The 24,913-nt window shown below is 48.4% G+C and overlaps 1 protein-coding gene across 1 annotated transcript in view; it reads right to left on the bottom strand.

Moving 5' to 3' along the window:
- Positions 1-7,948: 7,948 nt before the first annotated feature.
- EFCAB8 (EF-hand calcium binding domain 8) overlaps positions 7,949-24,913 on the bottom strand; it is a 46,567-nt gene continuing 29,602 nt past the window's right edge. The window contains exons 16-26 of the mRNA XM_052650444.1: positions 24,180-24,250; positions 22,950-23,154; positions 21,896-22,108; positions 20,796-20,930; positions 18,566-18,787; positions 17,831-17,968; positions 15,258-15,426; positions 11,484-11,616; positions 9,644-9,853; positions 9,466-9,559; positions 7,949-8,245 (exon numbers count right to left, since the gene is read on the bottom strand). Of these exons, the coding sequence (XP_052506404.1) occupies positions 7,949-8,245; positions 9,466-9,559; positions 9,644-9,853; positions 11,484-11,616; positions 15,258-15,426; positions 17,831-17,968; positions 18,566-18,787; positions 20,796-20,930; positions 21,896-22,108; positions 22,950-23,154; positions 24,180-24,250 (1,887 nt within the window). The remainder of the gene's footprint in view (positions 8,246-9,465; positions 9,560-9,643; positions 9,854-11,483; positions 11,617-15,257; positions 15,427-17,830; positions 17,969-18,565; positions 18,788-20,795; positions 20,931-21,895; positions 22,109-22,949; positions 23,155-24,179; positions 24,251-24,913) is intronic.

Here is a 24,913-nt window from a genome sequence, read left to right as displayed (position 1 = left end):
TTCTAGTCCATCATGTGCATTGAAAGACAATATCAACAAAGTAAAAAAGGCAACCCACAGGATGGGAGAAAGTATTTGCAAATCATATATCTGATAAGAGATTAACATTCAGAATATATGGAGAACTCCTAAAATTCAACCACACACACACAAAAAAAAACTCAATTCAAAAATGGTCGAAGCATTTGAACAGATATTTCTCTGAGAAAGATATACGAATGGTCAATAAGTACATTGGCAACTCATTCAACATCACTCATGATTAGGGAAATGCAAATCAAAACTACGATGGGGGATTTCCTCTGTGGTCCAGTGGTTAAGGATCCACCTGCCAATGCAGGGGACATGGGTTCAACCCTTGGTCAGGGCACTAAGGTAGAGCAACTAAGCCCATATTCCTCAACATACAGAGCCCACGCACTCTGGAGCCCGCGTGCCACAACTAGAGAGAAGCCTGAGTGCCACAAGGGAAGATCCCGTGTGCCATAGCTAAGACCCAATGCAGCCAAAATAAACACTTTTTTTAAAAGACTTTTTAAAAATCTATAATGAGATATACTACTTCACACCCATTAGGCTATTATAAAAAATAAAAGTGCGGATGAGGATATAGAGAAATTGGAACTCGTGTACTACTAGTGGGAATTTATGTAGAGCCACTGTGGAAAACAGTAAGGCATTTTACCAAAAAAAAAGATTTAAAATAGAAACACCATTTGACTGAACAATCCCACTCCAGATATTTACCAAAAAGAATTGAAAGCAGGGTCTCAAAGAGGTATTTGCACACCCATATTCATAGCAGCATTATTCGTAACAGCAGGAAGCAACAAAAGTTTTCATCAACAGATGAAAAACCAGATGTGTTCTATACATACAATGGGATACCATTCAGTCTTTAAAAAGAAAAGAGTTCTGCAATATACCGCAACATGGATGGACCTGCAGGACATGATGCTAAATGAAATAAGCCAGTCACAAAAAGACAAATATGCTATGATTCTACTTACATGAGATACTTCTTCTGTCAAATTCATAGAGGCAGAAAGTAGACGGGTTGCCAGCAGTTGAGGTATGGGAGAATAATGGGGAGTGAGTGTTAAATGGGTACACAGCTTCAGTTTTACATGGAAAGAGCTATGAAGATGGATGTTGGTGATGGTTGCAACAATATTATAAATATATTTAATACCAGTGAACTATATACTTTGAAAAGGTTAAGATGATAAACTTTACATTATATATAATGTATATGTTTTTATATATTATATGTAATATATTATCATATATTACATTATATGTTAGTATTATATTATATATTATATATATTACTATGATTTTGAAAATTGAAAAAAGTTATAAAATATCTTAAATCCCATAAAGGAGAGACTCTGGGATACTTTGAAAACATTGTAAGAAAATTCTATAAATTCTGATAGCGTGTCGTCTCAGTATACTATTAGAAAGGCAGATGTAAATTTCTTTTGTTTCTGTTCCCTAAACCAGTCACTCATAGTTTCTGTGTGTAATCTTTGCCATAGCTGGGTCCCACCTGTTCTGGTATTTACTTAAGAGCTGACAGAAGTGCTAAAGCCAGTGTCTACTGTGAGTATCCATGGAAAAAACACCATGGTCCTCCCACGGAGCTCTCAGCACAGAGTATAGCACACAGTAGGTGCTGGGTGAATGATGGGTAAACAACCACTGTCAACCTCTGGCTCCAGGCAGGTGATAGGAGGCTCAGCCCTTGGGGACAAGGTGACGCTGTCCTAGATGGGGGCAGCCTGGTCCCAAAGTTACGTAAATCGGAAACATACTTGTCTCCTGGGAGATCACCCTGGACAAGCCTCTGTCCTGCTGCAGAAGCCGCCCCTCTGGCCATCAACCAGGCTCCTCACCAGCCCCTGGGGACTCACCAGCCTCTGGGGACCCTCCAGCGCACGGCCCCAGGGCCTGATCTTTGATGATCTCCATGGTCAGAGGGGGCTTCAAGGGGTCACAGCATCCTCTTGACACTCTCTGTCCCTCGCAGCACTCAGTGGACCTGGGAGCCACACATATCCAACCTGGTATTCTCCCACCGTTTTTATGAAAATTATTCTTATTAGTAAGAATGTTATTAAAGCACCACACTGAGGTTTGATGAAAAGTGAACCCAGAGACACCCCACTTCCTCCCCTAAATGCCTCTCCCAATCTCACTCTTCCAGTCATCCTACAACTTTTCTTCCAAAAATTTGTCTTTTAACATTATTCAAAGTATTTTATTTTTTTTAGAAAAGTTTATGTGCAAAGTCAAATCAGTCTTTTCCTTTGTAGCTTCTAAGTTGCATGTGTTGTAAGGAAGGTCCTGCCTAGTTCCAAGATTATGACAATATATTCCTATACTTCCTTCTAGTAATTTTATAATTTATATATGATGTATATACATACCTACACACTGTAGATATAGATATGAGCTCTTTGGTGCACACACATAAGATTTAAATGTGTAAAAGCTTTATAATGCATCTGAAATTTATTTTTGTGCCTGCTGTGAGGTAGGGATCTAGTTTAATTTTAAAACTAAATTGCTTCCTAGAAACCACAATACTTTATTCAATGATCCATCTTCCATCTGTAGCTTGGAAACAGAGTCAGTACAGAGCCTCTGGGCTTCATCACTTCATTGTCCTGTATGAAACCGCACTCTTCAAGTTACTCCAGCTTTGGAATGTGTGTTGGTATGTGCTATACTGAGTGTGTGCGCGCATGCTCAGTGACTCAGTTCTGTCTGACTCTGCAACCCCATGGACTATAGCCCTCCAGGCTCCTCTGTCCATGGGATTATCCTGGCAAGAATATTGAAGTGGGTTGCCATTTCCTCCTCCAGGAGCTATATTGAGTACCATCCTCTTTATTTCTGCTTTTCATACACTTCTCTTTCAAGACAAACCTTTTTTTCTTTTTTTCTTTTTTTTTGGGCAGCAATTGGTCTTATTTGCAGCCTGTAGACTTCTCTCTAGTTGAAGCACGTGGACTCAGTAGTTATGGGATGCAGGCTTAGTTGCCTCTCAGCATGTGACATATTAGTTCTCTGACCAGGGATCTAACCCACATCCCCTCCATTGGAAAATGGTCCTAACCACTGGACCACCAGAGAAGTCTGTCAAGGCAAACTTTAGAATCAGGTTGTCAAGTTACATTTTTTTTAACAGCTAAATTTGCACTGGTTTTATGAATTCCTGGATGAAAACTAAGTGTCTTGGCCGCATGTCAGCTCTTCTCCTTCCGGAACATGGGATCCTACTTCAACACCTTTAGTGAAGTGCCATTGCTTTCATCATATGAATTCTCTGTCTTTCTGGTCAGATTTTAGTTCCAGATATTTTAATCAGTTTTAGGCTGATTGTAAATGGGATCTTTACCCTCAGGGACATTCTCTATGGTCAGAGCTGCTGTGGAAGAAAATCACCCAACCTCACTCCTCCATGGTCCTGTCCCTCTTGAGTTCTCCAGATGGACAAGCGTATCATCCACAAACATTCCATAATGCACAGGTGTGCTCACACTCGTCTCCCCATCTCCTCCTCACCACAGGGACGAAGCCTCCCTACAGACAAGGCGACTGAGGCACCAAGAGATGGAGTCATTTCCTAAGGTTACAGAAGGGGCTGTGGCGGAGCTGCAACACCAACCCAGACCTTCCGGGCCCAAAGTGCTTGCTCACCCACCCAAGCCCTCTCACATCATTTCAAATTCCAGTCGGTTCAGGTGGACTGATTATGGAAGCGGAAGGGAGGGCAGGATTCCTGGATCTGTCCCCGCTGTGCCCCAGAAAGCAGCCTGCCCATCCCACCCAACCCAGGCTGCTGAGTCGGCGCACAGACTGCAGGGAAGGGCACAGCCAGGGGGCGCTCATTCACGGGGTGGGGGTGAGGCTGCTCTTCACCAGGACCCCCCACTGCAGGCAGCTCAGCCGTTTGCTTTATTCAGGTCCTCCTTACTCACCACTGTCCTCCCTTCACCTGTCCCAGAAGTGTCCTTTCCATGTCCCACAGCACCCACCCTTCAGAATCACTAGACCCTGGGTTGGGCATTGCAGTCCCCAGTGCCTTTGAACAACCCCACTGCACAGACAAGGAGATGGGCCCCTTGTTGCTCAGTCAGCAAGTCGTATCTGACACTTTGCAACCACTTGGGCTGCAGCATGCCAGGCTCCTCTGTCCCTCACAATCTCCCGGAGTTTGCTCAAACTCATGTCCATTGAATCGATGACGCCATCCAACCATCTCATCCTCTGTTGTCCCCTTCTCCTGCCCTCAATCTTTCCCAACATCAGGGGCTTTTCCAATGAGTCAGCTCTTCACATTAGGTGGCCAAATTGGAGCTTCAGATTCAGTGTCAGTCCTTCCAATGAATATTCAGGGTTGATTTCCTTTAGGATTGACTGGTTGGATCTCCTTGCAGTCCAAGGGGCTCTCAAAAGTCTTCTCCAACACCGCAATTCGAAAGCATCACTTCTTCCACACTCAGCCTTCCTTATGGTCCAACTCTCACATCCATACGTGACTACTGGAAAAACCATAGCTTTGACTAGACAGAGCTTTGTCAGCAAAGTGATGTCTCTGCTTTTTAATATGCTAAGTTTGTCATAGCTTTTCTTCCAAGGAGCAAGCATCTTTTAATTTCATGGCTGCAGTCACCATCCACAGTGATTTTGGAGCCCAAGAAAATAAAGTCTGTCACTGTTTCCATTTTTTCCCCATCTATTTGTCATGATGGACCCCTAGAGGGACCCAGAGCCATCCAAGGCCCACAACATAGGCCTGCTCTGGTCAGAAGAGGCTTGGCTCTGGGGCAGCATCCTGCAGGAGAACAAAGGGGCCTCGTGACCCACCCCCATTCCCCACACCCATTCCAGGCCCACAGTGCACAAGGCTGGCCGCCCTCCCACCACCCGGCCCACCCACTAGACGGGAACATAGGAGCAGGCGGCCAGCCAGGGTGGGAGTTAACTCTCTGCGGTGACCAAGACAGAACCGGAGGTGCAGAGCGCCAAATCACCCCCCACGGTCCCTGGAGTGGCGCCTCCGGTAAGCCTAGCTCAAGCCCCAGGATTTTCATTAATCCTACTAATCCCTGAATGTCAGGCCAGGTAGGGCTGGGGCTGATGGGCAGGGCCTCCCTCCTGCAAGACTCAGAGCTCCCTGAACCAGTGATGAGGCAAAATCCTAGGCCCTGTCCCTGCCCTGAGCTCCCTCACCCTGTGACCTGGACAAAGTCTCGCTCTTAGCCTCAATTTCTGCATATGCGCCCAGGAGACACTAGTCCTCACCTCCTCCCAGAGGCCAGAGTGAACTGAGGCCCCCAGATCCTGGCATGGAAGGCCCTTGTCGATTGTGATGATGGCTATGAGCCCTTCACACAAAGTGGGGGAAATATTACGGCCTTTACTTCTCCAAACAAGAGCCAGCTCTGAGGAAGCACACAGCTCAGCCAGTGGCAAGCCCTTCAGTGGTCACAGTGGTTTCTCAGTCCACTTTCACCCTCCCAGGGCTCTGGGGTTGACTCATCCCTACAGAGGAGGGATTGAGACTGCTGGTCACCATGTGTCATGGTCAAGGTCAGGGAGCATAAACTGGAGCGCCCCTATCCACCCCTCTTCCCCATCATGGGGCCTACAGGCTTATGGGAAGCTCTAGGTAGCCTGGAAGGCTGGCCCAGACTCCAGGGTCCTAGAACCCCCTCCATCCTGGGTGTGTGGACACCACCTGGTCTTGCCTCTCTCTCTGGTAAAGAGCCTCCTGCTCTGTTTGGTTCTCAGACACTGGCCCTGGGGCAGTTCCCTGGGGCTGGGCTCCAGGAGGGGTCTGTCCCCAACACTCAGCCCCAAGTCCTTTGAGTCCCTCAGCTTTGGCAGTGGGTCTGGAGTCAGAAAGAGGAGGAGAGGGAGGCCTTGTTCACCCCCTAGAGCTCAGAACAGCAGACCTCCCAGTGACTTCTCCCTTCTTCACCTGCCAGTTTGTCTGCCATTAATGCTACCAATCCACCACGTGGCCAAGTGAGGACATCCCCTCCAGAAAGTCCCTCTGTGACAGGAAGGAAGGTCTCAGGTGACCCTTCAAAAGAGCACAGATATATCAGGCAACATCCTAGGATACCTGAGACCTGGGCTTTGCAAGGGAGGGGAGAAATAAAAATGACCCTAATAAGCACCCTTCATGGAGGGCTTCCCCTGCTGGACCTGTAGATGGGAACTCGCTGTACCACCCCCTGTCCTTTTCTCCCAGTTGCCCCTCGAAAGAGGTACAACTTTGGGAAACCAGAGGGATATGGCCTGCATGTGGTCACACAGCTGAAGAATTGCAGGGCAGGAAGTCCAGCCCGGCTATCTAGCTCTGCAGTCACTGCTGACGGGGTGTCCAGGAAAGGAAGGGCTGGTGATAGGAGTCCGTAGTGCACACTAGGTCTCTCCTGTGGCCCCTGTGAGCAGCTGGGGGAACACGATCTGGCATCCCCACTGCCTCCCCCCTCATCACCTTCCTGGACAGAACTGGGCCAGAGCAGGAAGTAAACGTGGATGCCACCCAAGAAAGGATGTTCTAACAGTCCCAACTCTGCAAGGACTGAGCCCCCTGTCCCAGGAGGTATGCAAGCCAGGTGGGATGGAGTTGGGAGACAGGATTGAGAGACCTGGATTCTTTGGATTCTCTCACCAGGGTTTAGAGGTGTCTCCTTCCTCCTCCACTCTGAGAGGTCTTCAGCCCTAGAGTATCACCCACTGAGAACACTGTCTTTTATTTTAATCTTTTAAATCACCAGGAGGGTCTGCCTAGCTTTCCAGATGGGACTGGGAGAGATTTAGTCCTGGCAGATGGTCACCCAGCCTGTGTGGGGTGAGAACACAAAGGCACCCAGGAGAGGGAAGCCGGGCTCAAGCGTCAGCCTGGCCTGTGTACGGATCCCACTCTGGCTTCCATGCTGGATGACCCTGGGCAAGTTACTTCCCCTCTTTGAGCCTCTGTTCCCTTCTGTAAAATGGGGAGAAGATGACTCCCTCCCTGGGAGTTCAGTAGGACTTGCCGTGTACAGGGCCTCAGGACAAAAACCAGTCGAGTTGGGCGAGACAGTCTCTCCCCCACAGTCTGCTCTGCACATCGGCACCCCTCACCTTCACCCCCTGACCGTCTCCCTCGCCCTCTGATCAGCTTCACCATCGCTGCTCAGAGCAGCCTCCCCTCGGCTCTGGCTCCGCTTCAATCCCACCACGGGGCGCTCTGGCTGCAGCCCCTGCAGTAGCTCCCGTCTCACTCAGAGTCACTCCAGATGCGATTCCTGGTCTTCAAGGTCCCACCTGCCTGGCTGACCTCCTCTCCTCCGCTGCTTCCCCCTCCCCGCTCACTCACACCACCCACCACTGCACCCCCAGGGCTTGTGAAGCCCCTGCCCCAGGCTTTGGCCTGTCGCTTGCCAGACAGCCACACCAGGTGTCCTGAGAGGAGGGACTCTCCTCCCCACATCCCCTTGCCTAGGGGAGCATGACCCCGAATCAGAGACACAGCCCAGGGCCTAAGGGGCGAGGGACACACAGCCCAATCCCAAGGCCGGTGGAGCTTCAACATCTGAGAACATTTATTTTCCTCTCCAGGACTCTGGTGAAGAAGGTTGGCTTCACCAGATGGCAGAGTGGGAGAGCCAGGGCGAGGTCTGTACCCTCTGGGCCTGGCAGAGGGTAAGCCAGGGACAGACAGGACCTCATGAGCCTGGTGGCCCTGCTGGCGGACTGGAGAGAGAGGATGGGCCACCTCAGAGCCTGATGTGGGAGGACAGAAGGTGGGCCTTCAGAGGCCTGGAGAGCAGCCTGAGGGAGGGGCCGTGGGGCAGGGAAGTCACTGGCCTCTGCAGGACGTGCTCGGATACCCGGGACAGGTCCACGGGGGAGGACAGGATGCAGGAGCGGACGGGGGCTACAAAAAGGATCGGGAGGGCTGGGACCACGAGGATGGGGCCAGGCCAGATGCCAGGAGCCCGGAGCCCGAGGCTGACAGCGAGGGTGAGGAGGGCGAGGAGGCCGTGGTGGTGGGCAAGCTGGCCGGATGCTCAGGCACGGTCTCCCTGTAGGGACCCAGGTCCTTCCGGATGCGCTGGGTCACCAAGAGGGTGAGCCAGCTCTGCTGGTCCAGGACTTTTTGCGTCTTGAAGGCAGGGTTCTGGGTGGATGCCAGCTCATTGAAGTGCAGGCTCTGGTAGATCTGAGGTGAGATCTGCAGGGAACAGAGCAGGGGAGCATGGGGAACAGCAGGGACCAAGAGCAGGTTCCTGGGGAGGACGGACTCAGGGCTTCCTGTGAGAGAGGAGCCGTCCCCAGAGTTGCACGCCTGTCACTGATGACCTGGGAGGGACAGGGAGGCCTAGAATACTGCAGTCCGTGGGGCCACAAGAAATAAAGGACACGACTTAGCAACTGAACGGCAACACTAGTGATGACCACGCTTGGCCGAGCAGTGAGCCCACTGGGCACCAGGCCCAGCCCCTGGCCCTCCTCTTGGTGCTGCCAACAGTCCTGTGAGGTCAGTGCTGGACCATCCCCGTCTTACAGTGAGGCCTCAAGCTGGACCCTGAGTGGGGCTTGAAAGCAAGGAACTCTCCAGACATGCCCCCACCTCTCCCAGCAGCACTCGCCACGCCGTGCTGGGAGGCCCATCTCCAGGAAAGGGCAAGGAAGCCAAGTTTCTTTTTGGCACTGACCCCTCCCCTGCCAGGGGCCAGGGGGTTGCCTTTGAGTCCACACCCCAGAGGATGGGAGCTCCCCTGAGAACGAGAGAGAGGTTGAGAGAGGCTGGGATCTGACCAAGCAAGAGGCAGGATGGGACTCCAGGCTGGTCTTTCCAAAACCCCTGGCCCCTTTCTCTCCCCAAGGACAGGCCGTCCCACTCCCTGTCTCTTGCTGACTGTGTGCCTAGCACCGTGAGGCCCTGTGTCTGCTCCAGAATGACACCCATTGCAACCCCATGGACGGCAGCCTGGTGGGCTCCTCTGTCCATGGGACTTTCCAGGCGAGAATGCTGGAGGGGGGTGCCATTTCCTTCTCCAGGGGATCTTCCCGACCCAGGGACCGAACTGGGGGTCTCCTGCACTGCAGGCAGATTCTTTATCGATTAAGCTACGAGGGAAGCCCAACAAACAAGCAGACTCTGGGAAATGCTTTGAAGGCGATCAACAGGTTTCAGGTCCACAAACAACCTCCTCCCATAGGCTCGATGAGGTTTGTCCTCAAGGATAAAAACTGTGTCCATGGCCTCAAGCAGGGCCTTGGCAAACAAACCAGCCAGACCAGCTTCATCCCAGAGCTGCCTATGGCCCAGAATCCTGTTAAGGAAAGGTAAGCCCCTCACTCCCACTGGAGGGCCATGTGGGATGATGGAGGTGGGACCCCCAGCCTCTAGGCCCAGCATCTCAGGGAGCTAACCCCACCCTGACTCACCTGGTGCTTCATCCAGCCATACTGCACGTTGGTGAACAGGAGTGCAGGGCTCCGCGACCGCTCCTTGGGCTTGTATGCTGCGCCCAGGACTTTGCTCTCCTGCAGGGGTCCCAGGCAAGGGCGAAGGCTCGGGGCTGAGGGTTGAGGGCTCCCCTACCCACTCAGTGCCCCACCCAGCCTCACCTGCTTGCCCTTGGATTCCCACTTGCACCAGGTATCCTCAATGTCTTCCGGGGAGCGCTTTCCAGTCCATGGGGACGTCGGGGTTATCTTTTGCAGCCTGGCCCAGGCTTTCGCCTCCGTGTCTGCCCTCCCATTCAGCAGATCCAAGAGGACTACCTGTTCCCGCCGCTGGTACATCAGGGCCTCAGCAAGATCTCGCTCCTCCCTGATGTGAGGGGCTTTCCTTCACAAGATGCCCTCTGTACCACGTGGTGGGACATCCCTCCCCAGGCAGGTTTCTCCTTTCTGGGCTGGATCCTCTCCAACCTTCTCAACCCTCCCCTGAGGTTGTACAGCCCAGGGCCCATCAGTGGGCAAGTGTTCAGTTAACACTAACAAAGCCCTGCTTATCCTGGCCTCCAACAAGTCCTGTGATACCTCCCACCACCCGACATCCTCTTCTATGGAGGCCTGACACCCCATCCAGACTTCCCCTGGGCCTCCCCTTGCAGAACACCTAAACGTCCTCTCCCTGTAAGGGGAACCTTGCCTCTGTCTTGTTGATATACCCTGACAGGACTGTAAAAGCCCAAGCCTTGACAGGGGCATAGGAGCCACGAGGACTCTATGGGGCCTGGCAAACTCCTACTCACATGTCAAAACCCAACTCCAAAATCTCTGTTCCATGAAGCCTTCCTTACTTGCTCCACCCAGTCAGGTGATTATCCTCTGAGCCAAGCCTGTCTAATAGTCCTATTGTTTACCACATAGAACTGTAGCCATGGGTTACATATTCATCTCCCTCAGTGGACTGGGCGTTCTCTGAGGCAGGACCTATGTCTGGATAGTTTTGGATGTCCAGAACCTAGCACAACCTGGCAGTCAGCAGGACCTCAATAAATATTTTTTGAATGACCCAAAGCCATGGTTTTTCCAGTAGTCGTATACAGATGTGAGAGTTGGACCATCTCTCAGAAGACTGAGTGCCAAAGAATTGATGCTTTCAAACTATGGTGCTGGAGAAGACTCTTGAGAGTCCCTTGGAAGCAAGGAGATCAAATCAGTCAATCCTAAAGGAAATCAGTCCTGAATATTCAGGACTTGGCAAACAAACCAGCCAGACCAGCTTCATCCCAGAGCTGCCTATGGCCCAGAATCCTGTTAAGGAAAGGTGAGCCCTCACTCCCATGACCACTTGATGCAAAGAGCTGACTCACTGAAAAAGACCCTGATGCTGAGAAAGATGGAAGGCAGGAGGAGAAGGGGACAACAGAGGATGAGATGGTTGGATGGCATCACTGACTCAATGGACATGAGTTTGAGCAAACTCTGGAAGAGAGTGAAGGACTGGGAAGCCTGGTGTGCTGCAGTCCATGGGGTCGCAAAGAGTTGGACATGACTTAGCAACCGAACAACAAAAAATTTATCTGAGACTTGGTCAGGAATAGGGATAGAGCACAGGTGGAGGAGGAACCTGTAGAGGAAAGAACAGGTAGCAAGCAACCTGCCTCCCCCGACTCAGAGAAATAACACACATATCAAGACCAGAACCCGGGGCTCTCCCAGCAGGGGCCTCCAGAGCCTGATTCTGGGGCGGGGTCCCCATCTAAGGAATTGGGGCTTTATGTTTTCTGGTTTTCACTGCTCGATCAATCTTACAGCTGATCTGGGCTAGAACGGAGCCTCGGGCTCTGAGGCCACAGCCACCACCTGTAGAGTCGAGTTACCTGCAATTCCCACACCTGTGACATTCTGAAGGCCCTACCTGAGTATGCCCAGCACTACCCTACAAGGGAGGCCTCCTGGGATCCAGACCAGAGTTAACCAGTTTACCAATGACCATTGTGATAACTCACTGCAGCTCTAGATGGAAGGTCTTCTCACTGGAGTCGAAGAAGTCACCCTCCTTCTTTAATCTTTTATTTAGTTCACCATCAGTCATCATTGGGTTATCCTGCAGCCTTTTCCAAACACTCAGGCCAAACGTCCCTGTGATTTAACCAGAGCCAGTTCAGTAGCAAGGACTGGCCAGCCACTCCCTCCTCTAAATAATCTGTCCCTCACCATCCACCCTCAAGCAGCAGCCAGCAATCCCTTATTCCTGGCCTACACCTGACGATGCCCAACATATCCCAGGCATTATGCTAGCTACTTGGCAAATATCTGGAGGAGTCAGACCCTAACCCTAGGATGTACTTGGAGTTCAGGCTTAAAGCATCCTGCCCCACATAGAGGCTAAGATGGAGAAGGTGCTATGGCAATGACTGAATAGTCCTCAGACAGGCTTTAAGTGGCTCAAGTGGCTCACACATAAAATGGCAATGGTACAAGACTGCAGGCATCCATCAGTCACCTATCAGATGTGAGGTTAGGAACGGGTCTGTGGAGGATCAGGGCTGGGGCAGAAAGAAGGTAGTAAGAATAGGGAAATATGAGCCCTACTTCTGAGCAGGGCGTAGTGAGTTGTAGGCCGTTTTTACGCTGCAGAATTCTTTTTAATTAAGAAAAAAAAGCAGATGTGTTACAAAGTCATATTTTTACAAATCACTAGAGAAGAATAAGATATCATCTCACACCAGTCAGAATGGCCATCATCAAAAAGAACACAGATAATGAATGTTGGTGAGGATCTGGAACAAAAGGAACCCAGGTACACTATTTGTGGGAATGTAAATGAATGCAGCTACTGTGAAAACAGCATAAGGGGTTCTCCATAACTAAAAGTAGGACTACCATACAATCTAACAACTCCACTCCTGGGTATATATGCAAAAGAAAAATCAAAAAGATACACACAGCCCAATGCTCATAGCAGCTTTATTTATAATTGCCAAGATACGGAAGCAACCTAAGATGTGGTATGTATATCAATACATATAATGGAAGGCTACTCAGTCATAAAGAAAAAAACAAAATTTCACCATTTGTGGCAACAAGAATGAACCTTGAAGGCTATATGCTCAGTGAAATCAGTCAGTCAGTCAAATTATATCACTTATAAGTGGAATCTAAAAAATATAACAAATTGATGAATATAATAAAAATAAGCAGGCTCACAGATACAGAGAACAAACTAGTGATTATCAGCGGGGAGGTACAAACTATAGGGTGTAAGACAGGCTCAAGGATGTATGCTGCCCAACACAGGGAATTCAGCCAATATTTTGTAATAACTGTAAATGGAAAGTAACTTTTTAAAACTGTATTTAAAAAGAATCACTATAGAAGCTAAGAAGCTATAGAAGCTATAGAAGCAAAGAAGACTAGACAAACCAAAATTACAGAAAGGAAAGAGTCCTTCCCAGAAGAACTAAAATTGGGAACTGCTTTCTTCTCTGGGAGCATTTTTCTGAGTATGGGCACATGATAAGTGAGAATCAGGCTCCGTTTAGCAGAAGAAAGATCCCCAAAGATAGGGAAACCAGCAGAGTTTCCAAGAGCCAATCTGGCTGGCATGACAGATTAAGTCTAGTGGAGTCCCAAAGGCATGGCTGTTTTCCCTACAGGAGAGCTTAGAGAATATGACTCGGTCATAAAAAAAAGGGAACTCTTGCCATTTGTGACAACATGGGTGGCTCTAGAAAGTACTGTGTTAAGTAAAACAAGTTAAAGAAAGACAAATGCCTCATGATCTCATTTATATAATCTAGAAAACAAAACAGACAAATGAAACAAACAAAAACAGACTTAGAGATACACATGGGGTCGCAAAGAGTCGGACACGACTAAGCGACCGAACTGAACCGAACTGAAGTGAAGGACAAATGAGCGGTTGCCACATGGAAAGAAGATTGGGGCCTGCAATTGTTTAAGTTCTGGAGGTTGGGCTAGAAAGACAGAATGAGCTCACTAGGAGTCAAGACTCTCACCGGAAGAAGAAGTCAACAACACAACAGGCATTACCCTGGAATCAACTGAACACAGAAGGAAACTAGGGCTTCTGGAGCTGCAATCCAGCCCCAACCCAGCTCACTTCCTAACTGCATTGAGACAAGAAGCGCTGTGCAGAGGAAAGAGCAACGCACTGGAGGAAAATCATATCAGCTTCAGTCTTTACAGTTTCTTTTCTACAAAGCTCAGGAAAGTTCAGCTTGATTTGGGTTGGGTTTTTGTTTGGTTTGGTTTCATTGGAGTTTTTCTATACATGAGATGTGAAAAGGCAAGAAAATATAACCAATAATCAAAAGAAGAAATAGGCATTAGAATCAGACTCACAGATAATTCAGGCATTGGAGTTTATAGGCAAATACTTTAAAACAACTGTTGTAAAAGTGTTAAATAAAATAATGGAAAATATGAACAGAATGGAGGAAAAGAAGCAGAATTCCAACCACTAATCGAAATTTATAGAAAAAAATCAAATGAGTGTTCTAGAACTAAAAAATACAGTATCTGGACGGATTTAATAGCAGGCTGCATGCAGGAGACAAGATTAATGAACTGGAAGGCAGGTCAGTAGAAAATATCCAAAATGGAATGCAGAGATAGGAAAAAAAATTAAATGTAAAGAACAGAAGCGAGAATGAGAGACATGGGACAACTATAAAATATATAACTGATCAATAAATGTAAGATCAATAAATAAATAGATATTCAACCTCACTACTCATCAAGGATTCAAATTAAAACCACAATAAAAGGCCACTACATATTCACCAAAATGGCTAAAATTTAATGCAATGATTATATCAAGCGGTTACAAAGGACACAGTAAGAGTCGCTGTATGCAGCTGGTGAAAGAGTGAAAACTGGAAAGCACTTTGAAAGATAGTTTAGCAGTATCTACTGAGACTGAGTGTGTATACTCTGTGGTTCAGCAATTTCATTATAAATACATATCTAACAGAAATGCATACACTTGTTCAAAAAAAAACCTATATGAGGGTGTTCATAGCAGTGTTTGTTTTTAATAGCCTAAAATAGCCCTAATGCCCACCAACAATAGCACGGATAGGTAAAGTATGGTATCAACAACAGAATACCACTCAGCAGTAAGGCTGAATGAGCTGCTACAGTCAATGAATGGCTGAATGGCACAAACATATGGTGTTTGAGAGAAAGAAGCCAGACACAAAGGAGAAACTATCAAATGATTCCATTTAGACAAAGTTCAAAGCCAGACTAACATAAGCTTTGGATTTAGGAATCAGAACAGTGGTTACTTTTGGAAAGGTGTAGGCAGAGACAGTGGGTCAGGAGGTGAGGAGAGCCCTGAGTGCTGGTGATGTTCTGTTTCTTGATACGGTGGTGGTTATATGGCTATATGTTTACTTCCTGAAAATTCACTAAGCTGAGGATACTTTTGGTTTGTGTGCTTTTCATTACATATGTTATACTTCAAGAATTAAGTTTATTTTTAAAAAAAGAATGGGCTGTACCTTATCAGATATATGATCTGATATGCAAAGGCAAACAGTGTTGAGCAGGTGAGTGAATGAGCGGATGGACAGACTGCTGAATGGACAATTGGACAGACTCACACCTTGTGATACTATCTGAGGAAAGACAGCTGCTGTGGTCTAAAACTCCCACCTCATGGGATATGAGGTTTATGCCAGCTTGTGTTCTAACAGGGTCAGGGTCAGGAAAGGCCATGGGGCATGACTGAGCTTCAACAGGACCGTCCGTACCAATGGCGTCACCAGAGAGTTTCCAAGCCTTGACGTCCCGGTCCTGGCCAGCACTGATAACCAGCTGGAGGCTGTCCACATATAGGATGTCTGCCACACTATCCAAATGGGCCTTCCAGGTAATCAGAAGCTGGGGTGGAATCAGGGAAATGGTCTGGCCGGCCTCAACCTACAGAGGACAGTGCAAGAGAATTAATTAAACTCCCAAGACACTGGCTTGTCAGAGGGCACCCAGGGCTGGAGGTAGCATAGGCTTCTGGAAGGAGCTGGGACAGGGGCCAGGGTTCTAGCTCTAGATATACCCCTACATGAACTTCCTGGTGACCTTAGGTAAATCCAAGCACTTCTCTGGCCCTCACTGGTCCCTTCAGTAAAATCATTTTTTTTTAAAATTGCATATTGTTGTATTGCTTGCCAGCTTCCTGTATACAGTTTATTTCATTTGCACATCAGAATAACCTTATGGGATGTGTATGAGTCTCACCACTGCAGAGAGGAGAGAAGTGAGAGTCAGAAACATTCAGTAACCAGTCCAGAACCACACAGCTAGAAAGTGATGGGGCTAGACAAGAACCCAGGTCTTTTTTTTCAAGATATTTAGTTGGGCATCAGGCATGGAATAGGGTGAGAAATGGAGTGATATGTCACATTGCACTATGAAAGAATAAAATCCTACTTAATTGGAAAATGAGTGTAAATATCCAAGACCATTTTCAAATAAAACAAAATTAATGAAGGAGGACATGTTTTATCATACTCGAGTATGTTACATCACAGTAATAAAAACTAGACAATGGAAGACAATATCTCAGAAGCCAACCCAAATATATATTTAAAATGTTGATAAATGACAAGAATGGTAGGAAATTGGTGGTGATAGAGAACAGGATTCAATCAACAGTGTTGGAATTCCTGATAAACTAAGCAGTGAAACTTAAATCATTGTCTTATATCTTATAAGTAAACACTAGAAGGGTTGAAGAATCCTTTTTAATGAAACCATAAAATATTGAAGAGAAAGAATGACTATTATCTCTGATAAGGAAGTGATAAGCAACAGGAAATATCACAATGGGAAGAAAAATTGACCACCAAAAAACATGTTGTAATTTAAAACTCATCATAAATTAAAAGGCAAATGACAAACTGGGGGGAGGAGATGTTTGTAATACATATGAAAGGCAATGAGTTAATACCTTTTAATATATTTTAAAATGACTGTACATCATTTATAAAAGATGGTCACCACAAAAGAAAAATGGACCAAGGACATGAAGAGGTAATTCACAAAATATATATAGCCAATAAAATAAGGACAGATGTCAATATAAGCAGATATTTTCATAAAATCAAAAGAAACTATTTATATCTAAAAATCAGCTAAATGTTTTTTTTTTTCACTTTAAACATTTATTTATTGAATGCCTTGTATATCTATCAGGGGGCGCTCACTCAGATAAATACTGTTAATGATAAAAACTTTATGCTGTCAAGGATAAAGCAAAACAAACTAATAAAGTGAAAACCTATATAAACTTTCTGGAATGCAGTATGGCAGTACACATTAGAGGCCTTAGATTTACGTTCTTTTACATGGGATAAATTACCAGATGTGTAGATAAACAACTACAAACAAAGATTTGTAAAAAAAAAAAAAAAGAAGAAGAAGAAAAGAATATTTGCTCTATCATTTGCATAGCTTTTAAACACAGTTTTATTGAGATACAATTCACATACAATGTACCTATTTAAAGTGCTGGCTTCAGCGGCTTTTCATATATTCAGAGTTGCAACCATCAACATAAGCAATTTTAGATGGTTTATCACCAGTTGACCTATATTCTTGCCAATATTTGGCATTGTCTGTCCTTTCAGTTTTAGTCATTCTGGTAGAGAAGCAGTGCTATCACCTTTTGGTTTTAATTTGCATTTTCCTGACAACTAAGGAAAAGGTGCTCAAATTCACTAGTCATCGGGGAAATATCCAGTGATTTCTGAACTGTATAGATGCATTGTCTGGGCTTCCCAATGTGGCCTTATTGGTAAAGAACCCGCCAGGAGACATAAGACACATGGGTTCGATCCCTGGGTTGAGAAGATCTCCTACAGGAGGGCATGGCAACCCACCCCAGTATTCTTGCCTAAAGAATCCCATGGACAGAGAAGCCTGGCAGCCTACATCCATAGCGTCACAAAGACTGGGGCATGACTGAATCGACTTAGCACACACACAAATGCATTACCTACTCAAGAAAATACATATATATTTTCACTATTTTTTAAAGGAGTTTATGACCTCAGGTCTTCATTGCAAAGATCAAAGCCCATGGAAGGTGTGCATATGTGTGTACATGTATACACGTGTATGCACATGAGTGTATTTGGTGTGTGCATATTCCTGTTTCACTGGTTAATAGTGACTTCTGGTGAGTAGAAAACCTTTTCCACATCAATCAGACAACCCTGGATAGAAAACATGAAAGATTCCGAACCTCAGTGTGAGAACCATGGTCCCAACTCATTGGTGGGGCTCAGAGGCACTTTTCTCAGCAATTGTCCAGTAATCATCCTACCTTTTTCTCCTCCGGGGGACTGTAGTTTGGGAGGCTGACCTGAATCTGTTCAGAAATTAAGAACCGAAACTTGTTGATCTCACTAGGTTGGTTCGTCTGCTTGTCAGAATGTGTACAGTAGTCCTTGATGTCCCAGATCTAGGCATAAAGCACGGATTAGTAGCCCAGCACTCCTTCACCCCCAACACCGACTCACACTGAGGGTCCCTCCCAGACCATTTCTCTTCACCTCAGGGGGCTGGTTCTTACTCACACCCCCGAGGGGACCATGGCATCTTCTAGGCCAGACCTTTAGCTAGCATACAGGGAGAGTGTGACAGACCCAAGGACGGGGCATTCACACCTCACATCACCACAAAGCACAGAATCAGCTCCTGAGACAGCTGATCACAGGTCAGATGCACAGCTGGGGGTGAGGGAGTAGCAGGAAGAGAATTCTAAAGCACTGGACCAGAGGAAGGCTTCTGGACGGGGGACCTCCGGACCAAGCCCTCCCTCACTTCCCCAGGCCCACGAGGGCAGGAGAGGACTCTGAGGTAACCCACCCCACCACCCACTGTGTGGCAAGTGAAACAAGTGCCCAGAGGGCATAGGGACTGGGCAAGGACCACCGATGGCAAAGAGGAGGCCAGAGCTTGGCTCATGCCAGCTCTGAGAGAGGCTCGTGACAGAGGCAGACTCATGCACTATTAAAGAAATGTAACTGCCCCGATCCCAGTGCCAGTTCCTCCTCACCTTGATGCTTCCTTTGCAATCCCCTGTGACAAGAATCCAGTCGTTCTGATCCGTGGCCATGGCACCCACAACCACGTCCCCCTTGTCTACAGAGTCCACAGGGAACTTGCCCAGCAGGCCTCCGCTCCCGTGGATGGACCAGGCGTAGATGTAGCCGTCCATGCAGCTGCTCAGCAGGGCAGCTGAGTGTGGCAGGCGAGGCCTGGTCTGCAAGAAGATTATCTGTGCAAGAGAGGCGAACCCGCTCAGGAGTGCTGGGAGCCGGAGCTCCCCTGTGGCACAGTGCTGAGATGCCTGGGCAAGGAGCCACACCCACCTGGCCCCCCCGTTTCCTAGACGGCCAGTGAGAACAGTGATGGAATACCACCTTACCTACCCAGTTGGTGACCAGGAATGTTTGGCCAGACTATGAGCTCCCCAAGGACTGGGATTTGCATCTTTTCTGTTCACAACTTTATCCCATATGACACTGCCTGACACATCATAATAGATCAATAAACGGTTACCGAATGAAGACATACAAGCCTTGTCCTAAGGCTCAAACAAGATTTTTCTTAAGACCTGTACTCAACTCAGAATGATGTAGAAAACAAACTCATTCCCCTTGATATATTTGTACAGTGAAATGCCAGGGTTCGATCTGTAGTCTGGGAAGATTCTACACGCCACAGAGCAACTCAGCCCATGAGCCACAACCACTCAGCCTGTGCTCTGGTCCCCATGAGTCAGAACTACTGAAGCTGCGTGCCCTAGAGCCCATGCTGTGCAACAAGAGAAGTCAACGCAATGTGAAGCCTGTGCACCTCAACAAGGAGTAGCCTCTGCTTACTGCATCTACAGATAGGCACAGCAATGAAGACCCAGAGCAACCAAAAATAAAACTAACTAATTTTAAAAAAAGGTTAAAACCTCGATGTGACACCATGAAGGCTGATGAGGTGAAAATATTTCCAAGACACAACAGGCAAAGGATTCATTTCCAGAACATATAGACAGCTCCAAGAAATTAACACAAAAAAGAATGGAAAAGGATATGAATATACATTTATTCCACTGAAGAAATGCAAATGTCTAACAAAGATACGAAAAGCTCAACATCACAAAAAACCAAAGAAATATCAAAAGACAGTATTTTCCACCTACCAGACTGGCAGAAATGAAGACAAGGCCGATGTCTAGAACTGGCTTAGTCTGAGGACAGAGGCAGAGTCATGTACTATTAAAGAAATGTAAATTTAAGAAAACAATTTTTTAACCTAACAAAGGAATAAGCTGAATCCAAATCACTAATGAGAAAACATATCCATAATATGGTATAGTTAAATTTTAAAAGCAAATGCACATAGCTATATAATTTAACATCACTCCCCTAAAAAAAAAATAAAGACAAAGCTAAACCAACCCATTCGTAGTGATTGTGACTACTGCTGTTGGGGGATGAGCTGGAGTACACAGTGAGAAACACGGACCTTGTATTTTTTGCTTTACACATATTTCTATTTTTTTTAACCAATACTACTTTTTTAAGTTTTGGAGGGGTTTTTTTTAAGCCATTTTTTTTAAACAGAGGAAAGCACATTCAGAACCTGAAGGAGAGAAGGTCCAGCCAATGGTAGCTCTCTGCTCCATTCCATAGGACCCAGTCCCACAGGACACTGCTCCCCTGTTCTTGAGTCCCAGAAACTGGGCCAGGGGGCAGCCCTGCTGCAACCTACAGCTGTTCATTATATTCTCTTTGGGCTCGTGGTAGGAACCTAGGAGACCCATATAGAATTACCCTATTATTTCAGATTAAACCTGGAAGGGGCCTTAGAGGTCACCTTACCCAGGGGTGACAGCAAAGGGGGATGTCTCCAAGCTCAGAAAGGGGGAGGGTACGGGAGGAGGAAGAACAGAGATGACCTAGTCCCCACTCACGCGCCACACAAAATGCAGGAGCGCATTTCACCAGTGGGTTCTGAAAATGCCATATCTCCAACCTCCCGGTCCGTCCCTCCAACCAGGAAGGAGCACTGCTCCCCTCCCTAGATAGCCCCCCACACTGGGGACACCCCCCAAATGGCAGCCCTGTAGCCAAGATCCTGAGCACTGCCATCATGTCCAACAGGCTTCTCCAGGTCCTGGGAGAGCGAGGCTGGGCCCCCAGACCCCCAGGTGCCACATCTCCAGTCTGCATCCCAACTGTCCAGCCCCTGGCTCACAACCCAGCCCCTGCCTGAGCCTGGCCAACCTTCTCCACCGATGCGTTGGACTGCAGCAACAGCTTCTTCTGGAAGTCTGCTCTTTTGCTTTCAGCCTCTTTGAAAGTTGAGTGTCTGCCAAGGGATAATCTTGACTGACTGAGGCTGCTAGCACTGAGAGGTTTCTGGAAAAAGAAAAAAAAAAGCGGGGGGGTGGGCCTCCCAGTTCAGCTTGAGACAATCTCTGGGGAACAGAGACAGAGGCAAATGCTGAAAGAGTGGACATCTCCCCCAAAAGATATAGCTGGGTGTCCAAAGGATCCTGGGCATAAAGATACTCCGACGCTGGAGAATCTCTGGTTTAAGTTACCAGCAGCTTCTGGTTCAGGGCAGAGAGCACAGCTGGCTTTTGGGGAAGCCCCCTCCTTCATCCTGGGAAAGACACTCTGGCTAGAGGTGAGGATCAAGGGGTGTGTATGTAGTTATGCAACCCTGACACCTCGAGGATGGTCCGAGAGTCTCAGAGTGACAGGCATGTATCCAGCAGGTCGTGTGGGTCAAGGTGCAGACTGCCCTGCGCCTCACAAGCCCTCTGTGTCTGGGGAAGATAGGGTTTCTCATTCAAGCCCAGCTCCCCGGAATGGGAATCAGACTGCAGGTGCTGAGACAATCTGACTGGTCCCTCAAGCCCCTCACTGAGATCACAATTTTCGTGGCTAAGGGTCAGAAGCCAATGCACGTTGGGTCAGCAGGAGAGGGTAGCTACCCCCTGCTCTTCCTTCCAACTCCCCCACTCCAGAACAGGGCTGTCAGACAAGCCTGGGGAGGTTAACCTAGGGCAGAGGCCAGGACTCAGAGGAGGAGGGAAGTGGTGGCTGCCTCTGGGCTTCAGACCCCCACAGCTCGTTCTCTGGGGCAGGAGGCATGGTGGCTCATCTCTGCCTGGGTGATGGAAGCCCAAGGACAGAGAAAGGCTTGAACTTCAGCTGTACCCTTGACCCTCGAGCCTGCAGACACTAGGTCTGTACGGGCCATGCTCCTGGAAGAGACTGGGCCCAGGCCCAAGGTAGCCATGGGCCTAATCGGAAGGGACCCCACCCAGGCCTGACCAAGGCGCCTTCTCGGGTGGTGGGGACACGGGGTTGGCCACCTTCAGGGGCACCGGCTTTGCCGGCTCCTTGTCTCTGGGCTGTCTCATCACTGGAGGCGCCGACATCAGGTTCCGCCGCAGGTTGGCATCGACCATGGCCCTCGTGCTGAGGCCCGGGGGCTGTGGGTGCAGTTTGTAAGCCCACTTCTCCTGCTCAACACAGGGCTTGCTGGGCCTGTGGCTATCGAACACACAGTCGTCCACATCCTTCACCTGTGCATGGGAGGGAGCCCCGTGAGGCGTTGTCGCGTCCCAGACGGAAGGGAGGCCTCCCCGCCCAAAGCCAACACCATGGGGCCCTCCGGGTGCATTGCGCTTGCTTCCCAGAAACCCTATACCCTTAACGGCATCGAACCAGAGCTTAGAAGCCTGTCCCTGGGGCACCCACAGGCAGGGGACAGTGCCCAGGAAGGACTCAGTCTCCCCATCTGTAAGTGGACAGTGCTTCCCAAGTATTTTTGAGGTAGTTTTTAGTCTAAAGGAAAACTCCAAAGTGTAAAATAGACAAAAAGCTGAAGCGTTCTGGACAAGCTGCTGTCATAGCCTCCAAGCCTCTCTCCACAAGTTTGGAAAACTACTGGACAGGGTGACCCCGAAGGCCCCTTCCAGCTTTAATCTGCAAAGATACAGTCATTCGGAGACTGTGGGTGGGGGCTTTCCAAGTCCTATCAAGAGCCCAGTGAGCCCAGAGCAGTAATCTGTAGTAGCAATGGGTCAACGTGAGCCACCTTCAAGGAGACAGTAGTCTCCTCGGGAGAACAGGACTAGAGCCACAAGGCTCCGGAGTCAGACAGCCTGGATTCGGATCTATTAGTTGATGGCTGTGTGACCTCAGGAGAGATATTTAACCTCTCTGTGACTGTCTCCTTATCTGTCAAATGAGAATAATTATAAGAACTACCACCTACCTCCCTAGCTCCCAGACTCCTTCAGAACAAGTCACCATCACTCCCTTCCACCTCCCGGGGTGTCCCTGACCCACCCCCAGCCCTACATGGTTCTGGCCCACAGCTGAGAGAGCACGAAGAGGACAGCATGTTTCTGCTGACCATACCCTCTTGGGCAGCAAGGGCAAGAGGCTCTGAGAGGCGTTGAAATTGAGGATGGGCCTGAAGGTGCTGATGTTCCAGAACAGGATGTCCCCGTTGTAGGAGGAGGTGGCGATGAACTGGTTCTGGTACTTGGCCATGCTCAGGACATCCTCCGTGTGGAAGGTCTGCCAGTGGTAGCATAAGAGCACTGGCTTGATCTTGTGGAACCTGCACACGTGCCCGGAGGCAGGAGGGGGGAGCGCTCAGCCTTATTGGTATCCTGGGAGAAGAACATCCAAGCCTCTAGGATTCCAAGCACTGGCCCAGAGGAGGACCCCTCCAGAGGAGGCGTAGAGCAGAGCTGGAGTTCTGCCCTGCTGACTGCATTAACTGAGCGTCTGCTATGTGCCTGCTGTAAAGGCCTGGTCCTAGGGGCTTCACATACGCTAGTCTTACAGATTTGCCCCATTCAGACACCTGAGTAAGACCTCAGGCTGAAAGAAGGGGAAACCATGACGCTAGAAAGGCTCTCTGAAGAGGACGGGACCCTACACTTGCTATTCCTCTGCCTATAATATCGCTCCTGTCCCCAGCCCCTCACTGCTTCACTAAGACCTCTCCTGTTCACTCTTCAGATCCCACTCCACCCATGCCACCTCAGATGACTCTTTTCTGATGGCCCCTGACTCTAGATCAGATTTTGTCCCCTCCCCATAGAAACCTGTATATTTTTTTCTCATAGCACTGAACAGACCATCATTATAAATTATTTGATTAGTGTCTGAGTCTCAGGAGGATGGAGACTTCATGTTCTTGCTTATATCCATTCCCAGCACCTAGTACAAAGTCTATTGGCCTCATGGAGTGATGAATAAGTGGATAGATGAGGGGACGAAGCTGTAAATCTCACCCTGCACTAACTTCCTGCTTGGTGTTCCAGCCGCCAGCAAAGTTAGGGATGGAGGGGCCCATCTTTAGAGAGAAGGGCCAGCTGCCCACACCTCCCATGTGCGCCCTGGCTGGTGGCAATGATTTCCTCGCTCAGGCGTGTCCGACTCTTTGCAACCCTGTGGACTGTAGCCCGCCAGGCTCCTCTGTCGATGGAATTCTCCAGGCGAGAATACTGGAGTGGGTTGCCATTTCCTTCTCCAGAGGATCTTCCCGTCCAAGGGATCGAACTCGGGTCTCCTACATTGCAGGCAGATTCTTTACTGTCAGCCAAATCAGGGAAGCCCTGCGCCCTGGTTACTCACGTGTAATAAGTGATTCTCTTACTCCATCCAGTCGTGTAGAACACTTTGTTCATGTGGACAATGCCACTAATCTATTGAAGAGGAAAGGAAACCGAACTCTAAGGTACCTCAGAGAAAATGGCCCCAGGCTCCAAATGTCTTCCTAACCATACCAAGCAGGAAATCCAAACTCTCCATGATGATGAGACTTTCCCTAGCGGTGAAACCACCATATTTTTTTTCGGAGTGCTCTCACAGCCCATTATCCATGTGATGGACTTGGAGGTGGCAGAATGGGTAAGTGTCCATGTCCATCTTATAGGGGACAGGAGGGAAGCCAAGGTCAAGCCTGGCTAAGGTCACACAACTGAGTCATAGGATCTGGACCAGTCCCTAATCCCTGGCTTCTTGGCCAAGTGCTCCTTCTGAGTTTCTTAAAGAACTGTGTCACAAGTTTGTAATAGGCTCAAGTCTCAAAGAGGAGCTGCTGGCTTTGCACTCTGCCCACAGATCTTGCTCATAACCCTGGCGGGCTTTTCCCAGACAGGGATATGGGTGGCTCTGAATCGCATGACCCCACTGCCAGCAATGCCACCTGAAGCCCTAAGATGTAGGGTACCTGTGTGCTCAGCTGCTCAGTCGTGCTTCTGCGGCGCCATGGACTGCAGCTCACCAGGCTCCTCTGCCCATGAAATTCCTCCAGCAATAAAATACTGGGGCAGTTTGCCATTTTCTATTTCAGGGGATCTTCCTGA

This window comes from Budorcas taxicolor, chromosome 13, assembly GCF_023091745.1.
Source record: "Budorcas taxicolor isolate Tak-1 chromosome 13, Takin1.1, whole genome shotgun sequence".
Lineage (NCBI taxonomy): Eukaryota > Metazoa > Chordata > Mammalia > Artiodactyla > Bovidae > Budorcas > Budorcas taxicolor.
The sequence above is the reverse complement of the archived record's forward strand: the minus strand, read 5'-3'. Positions and strand labels throughout refer to the sequence as shown.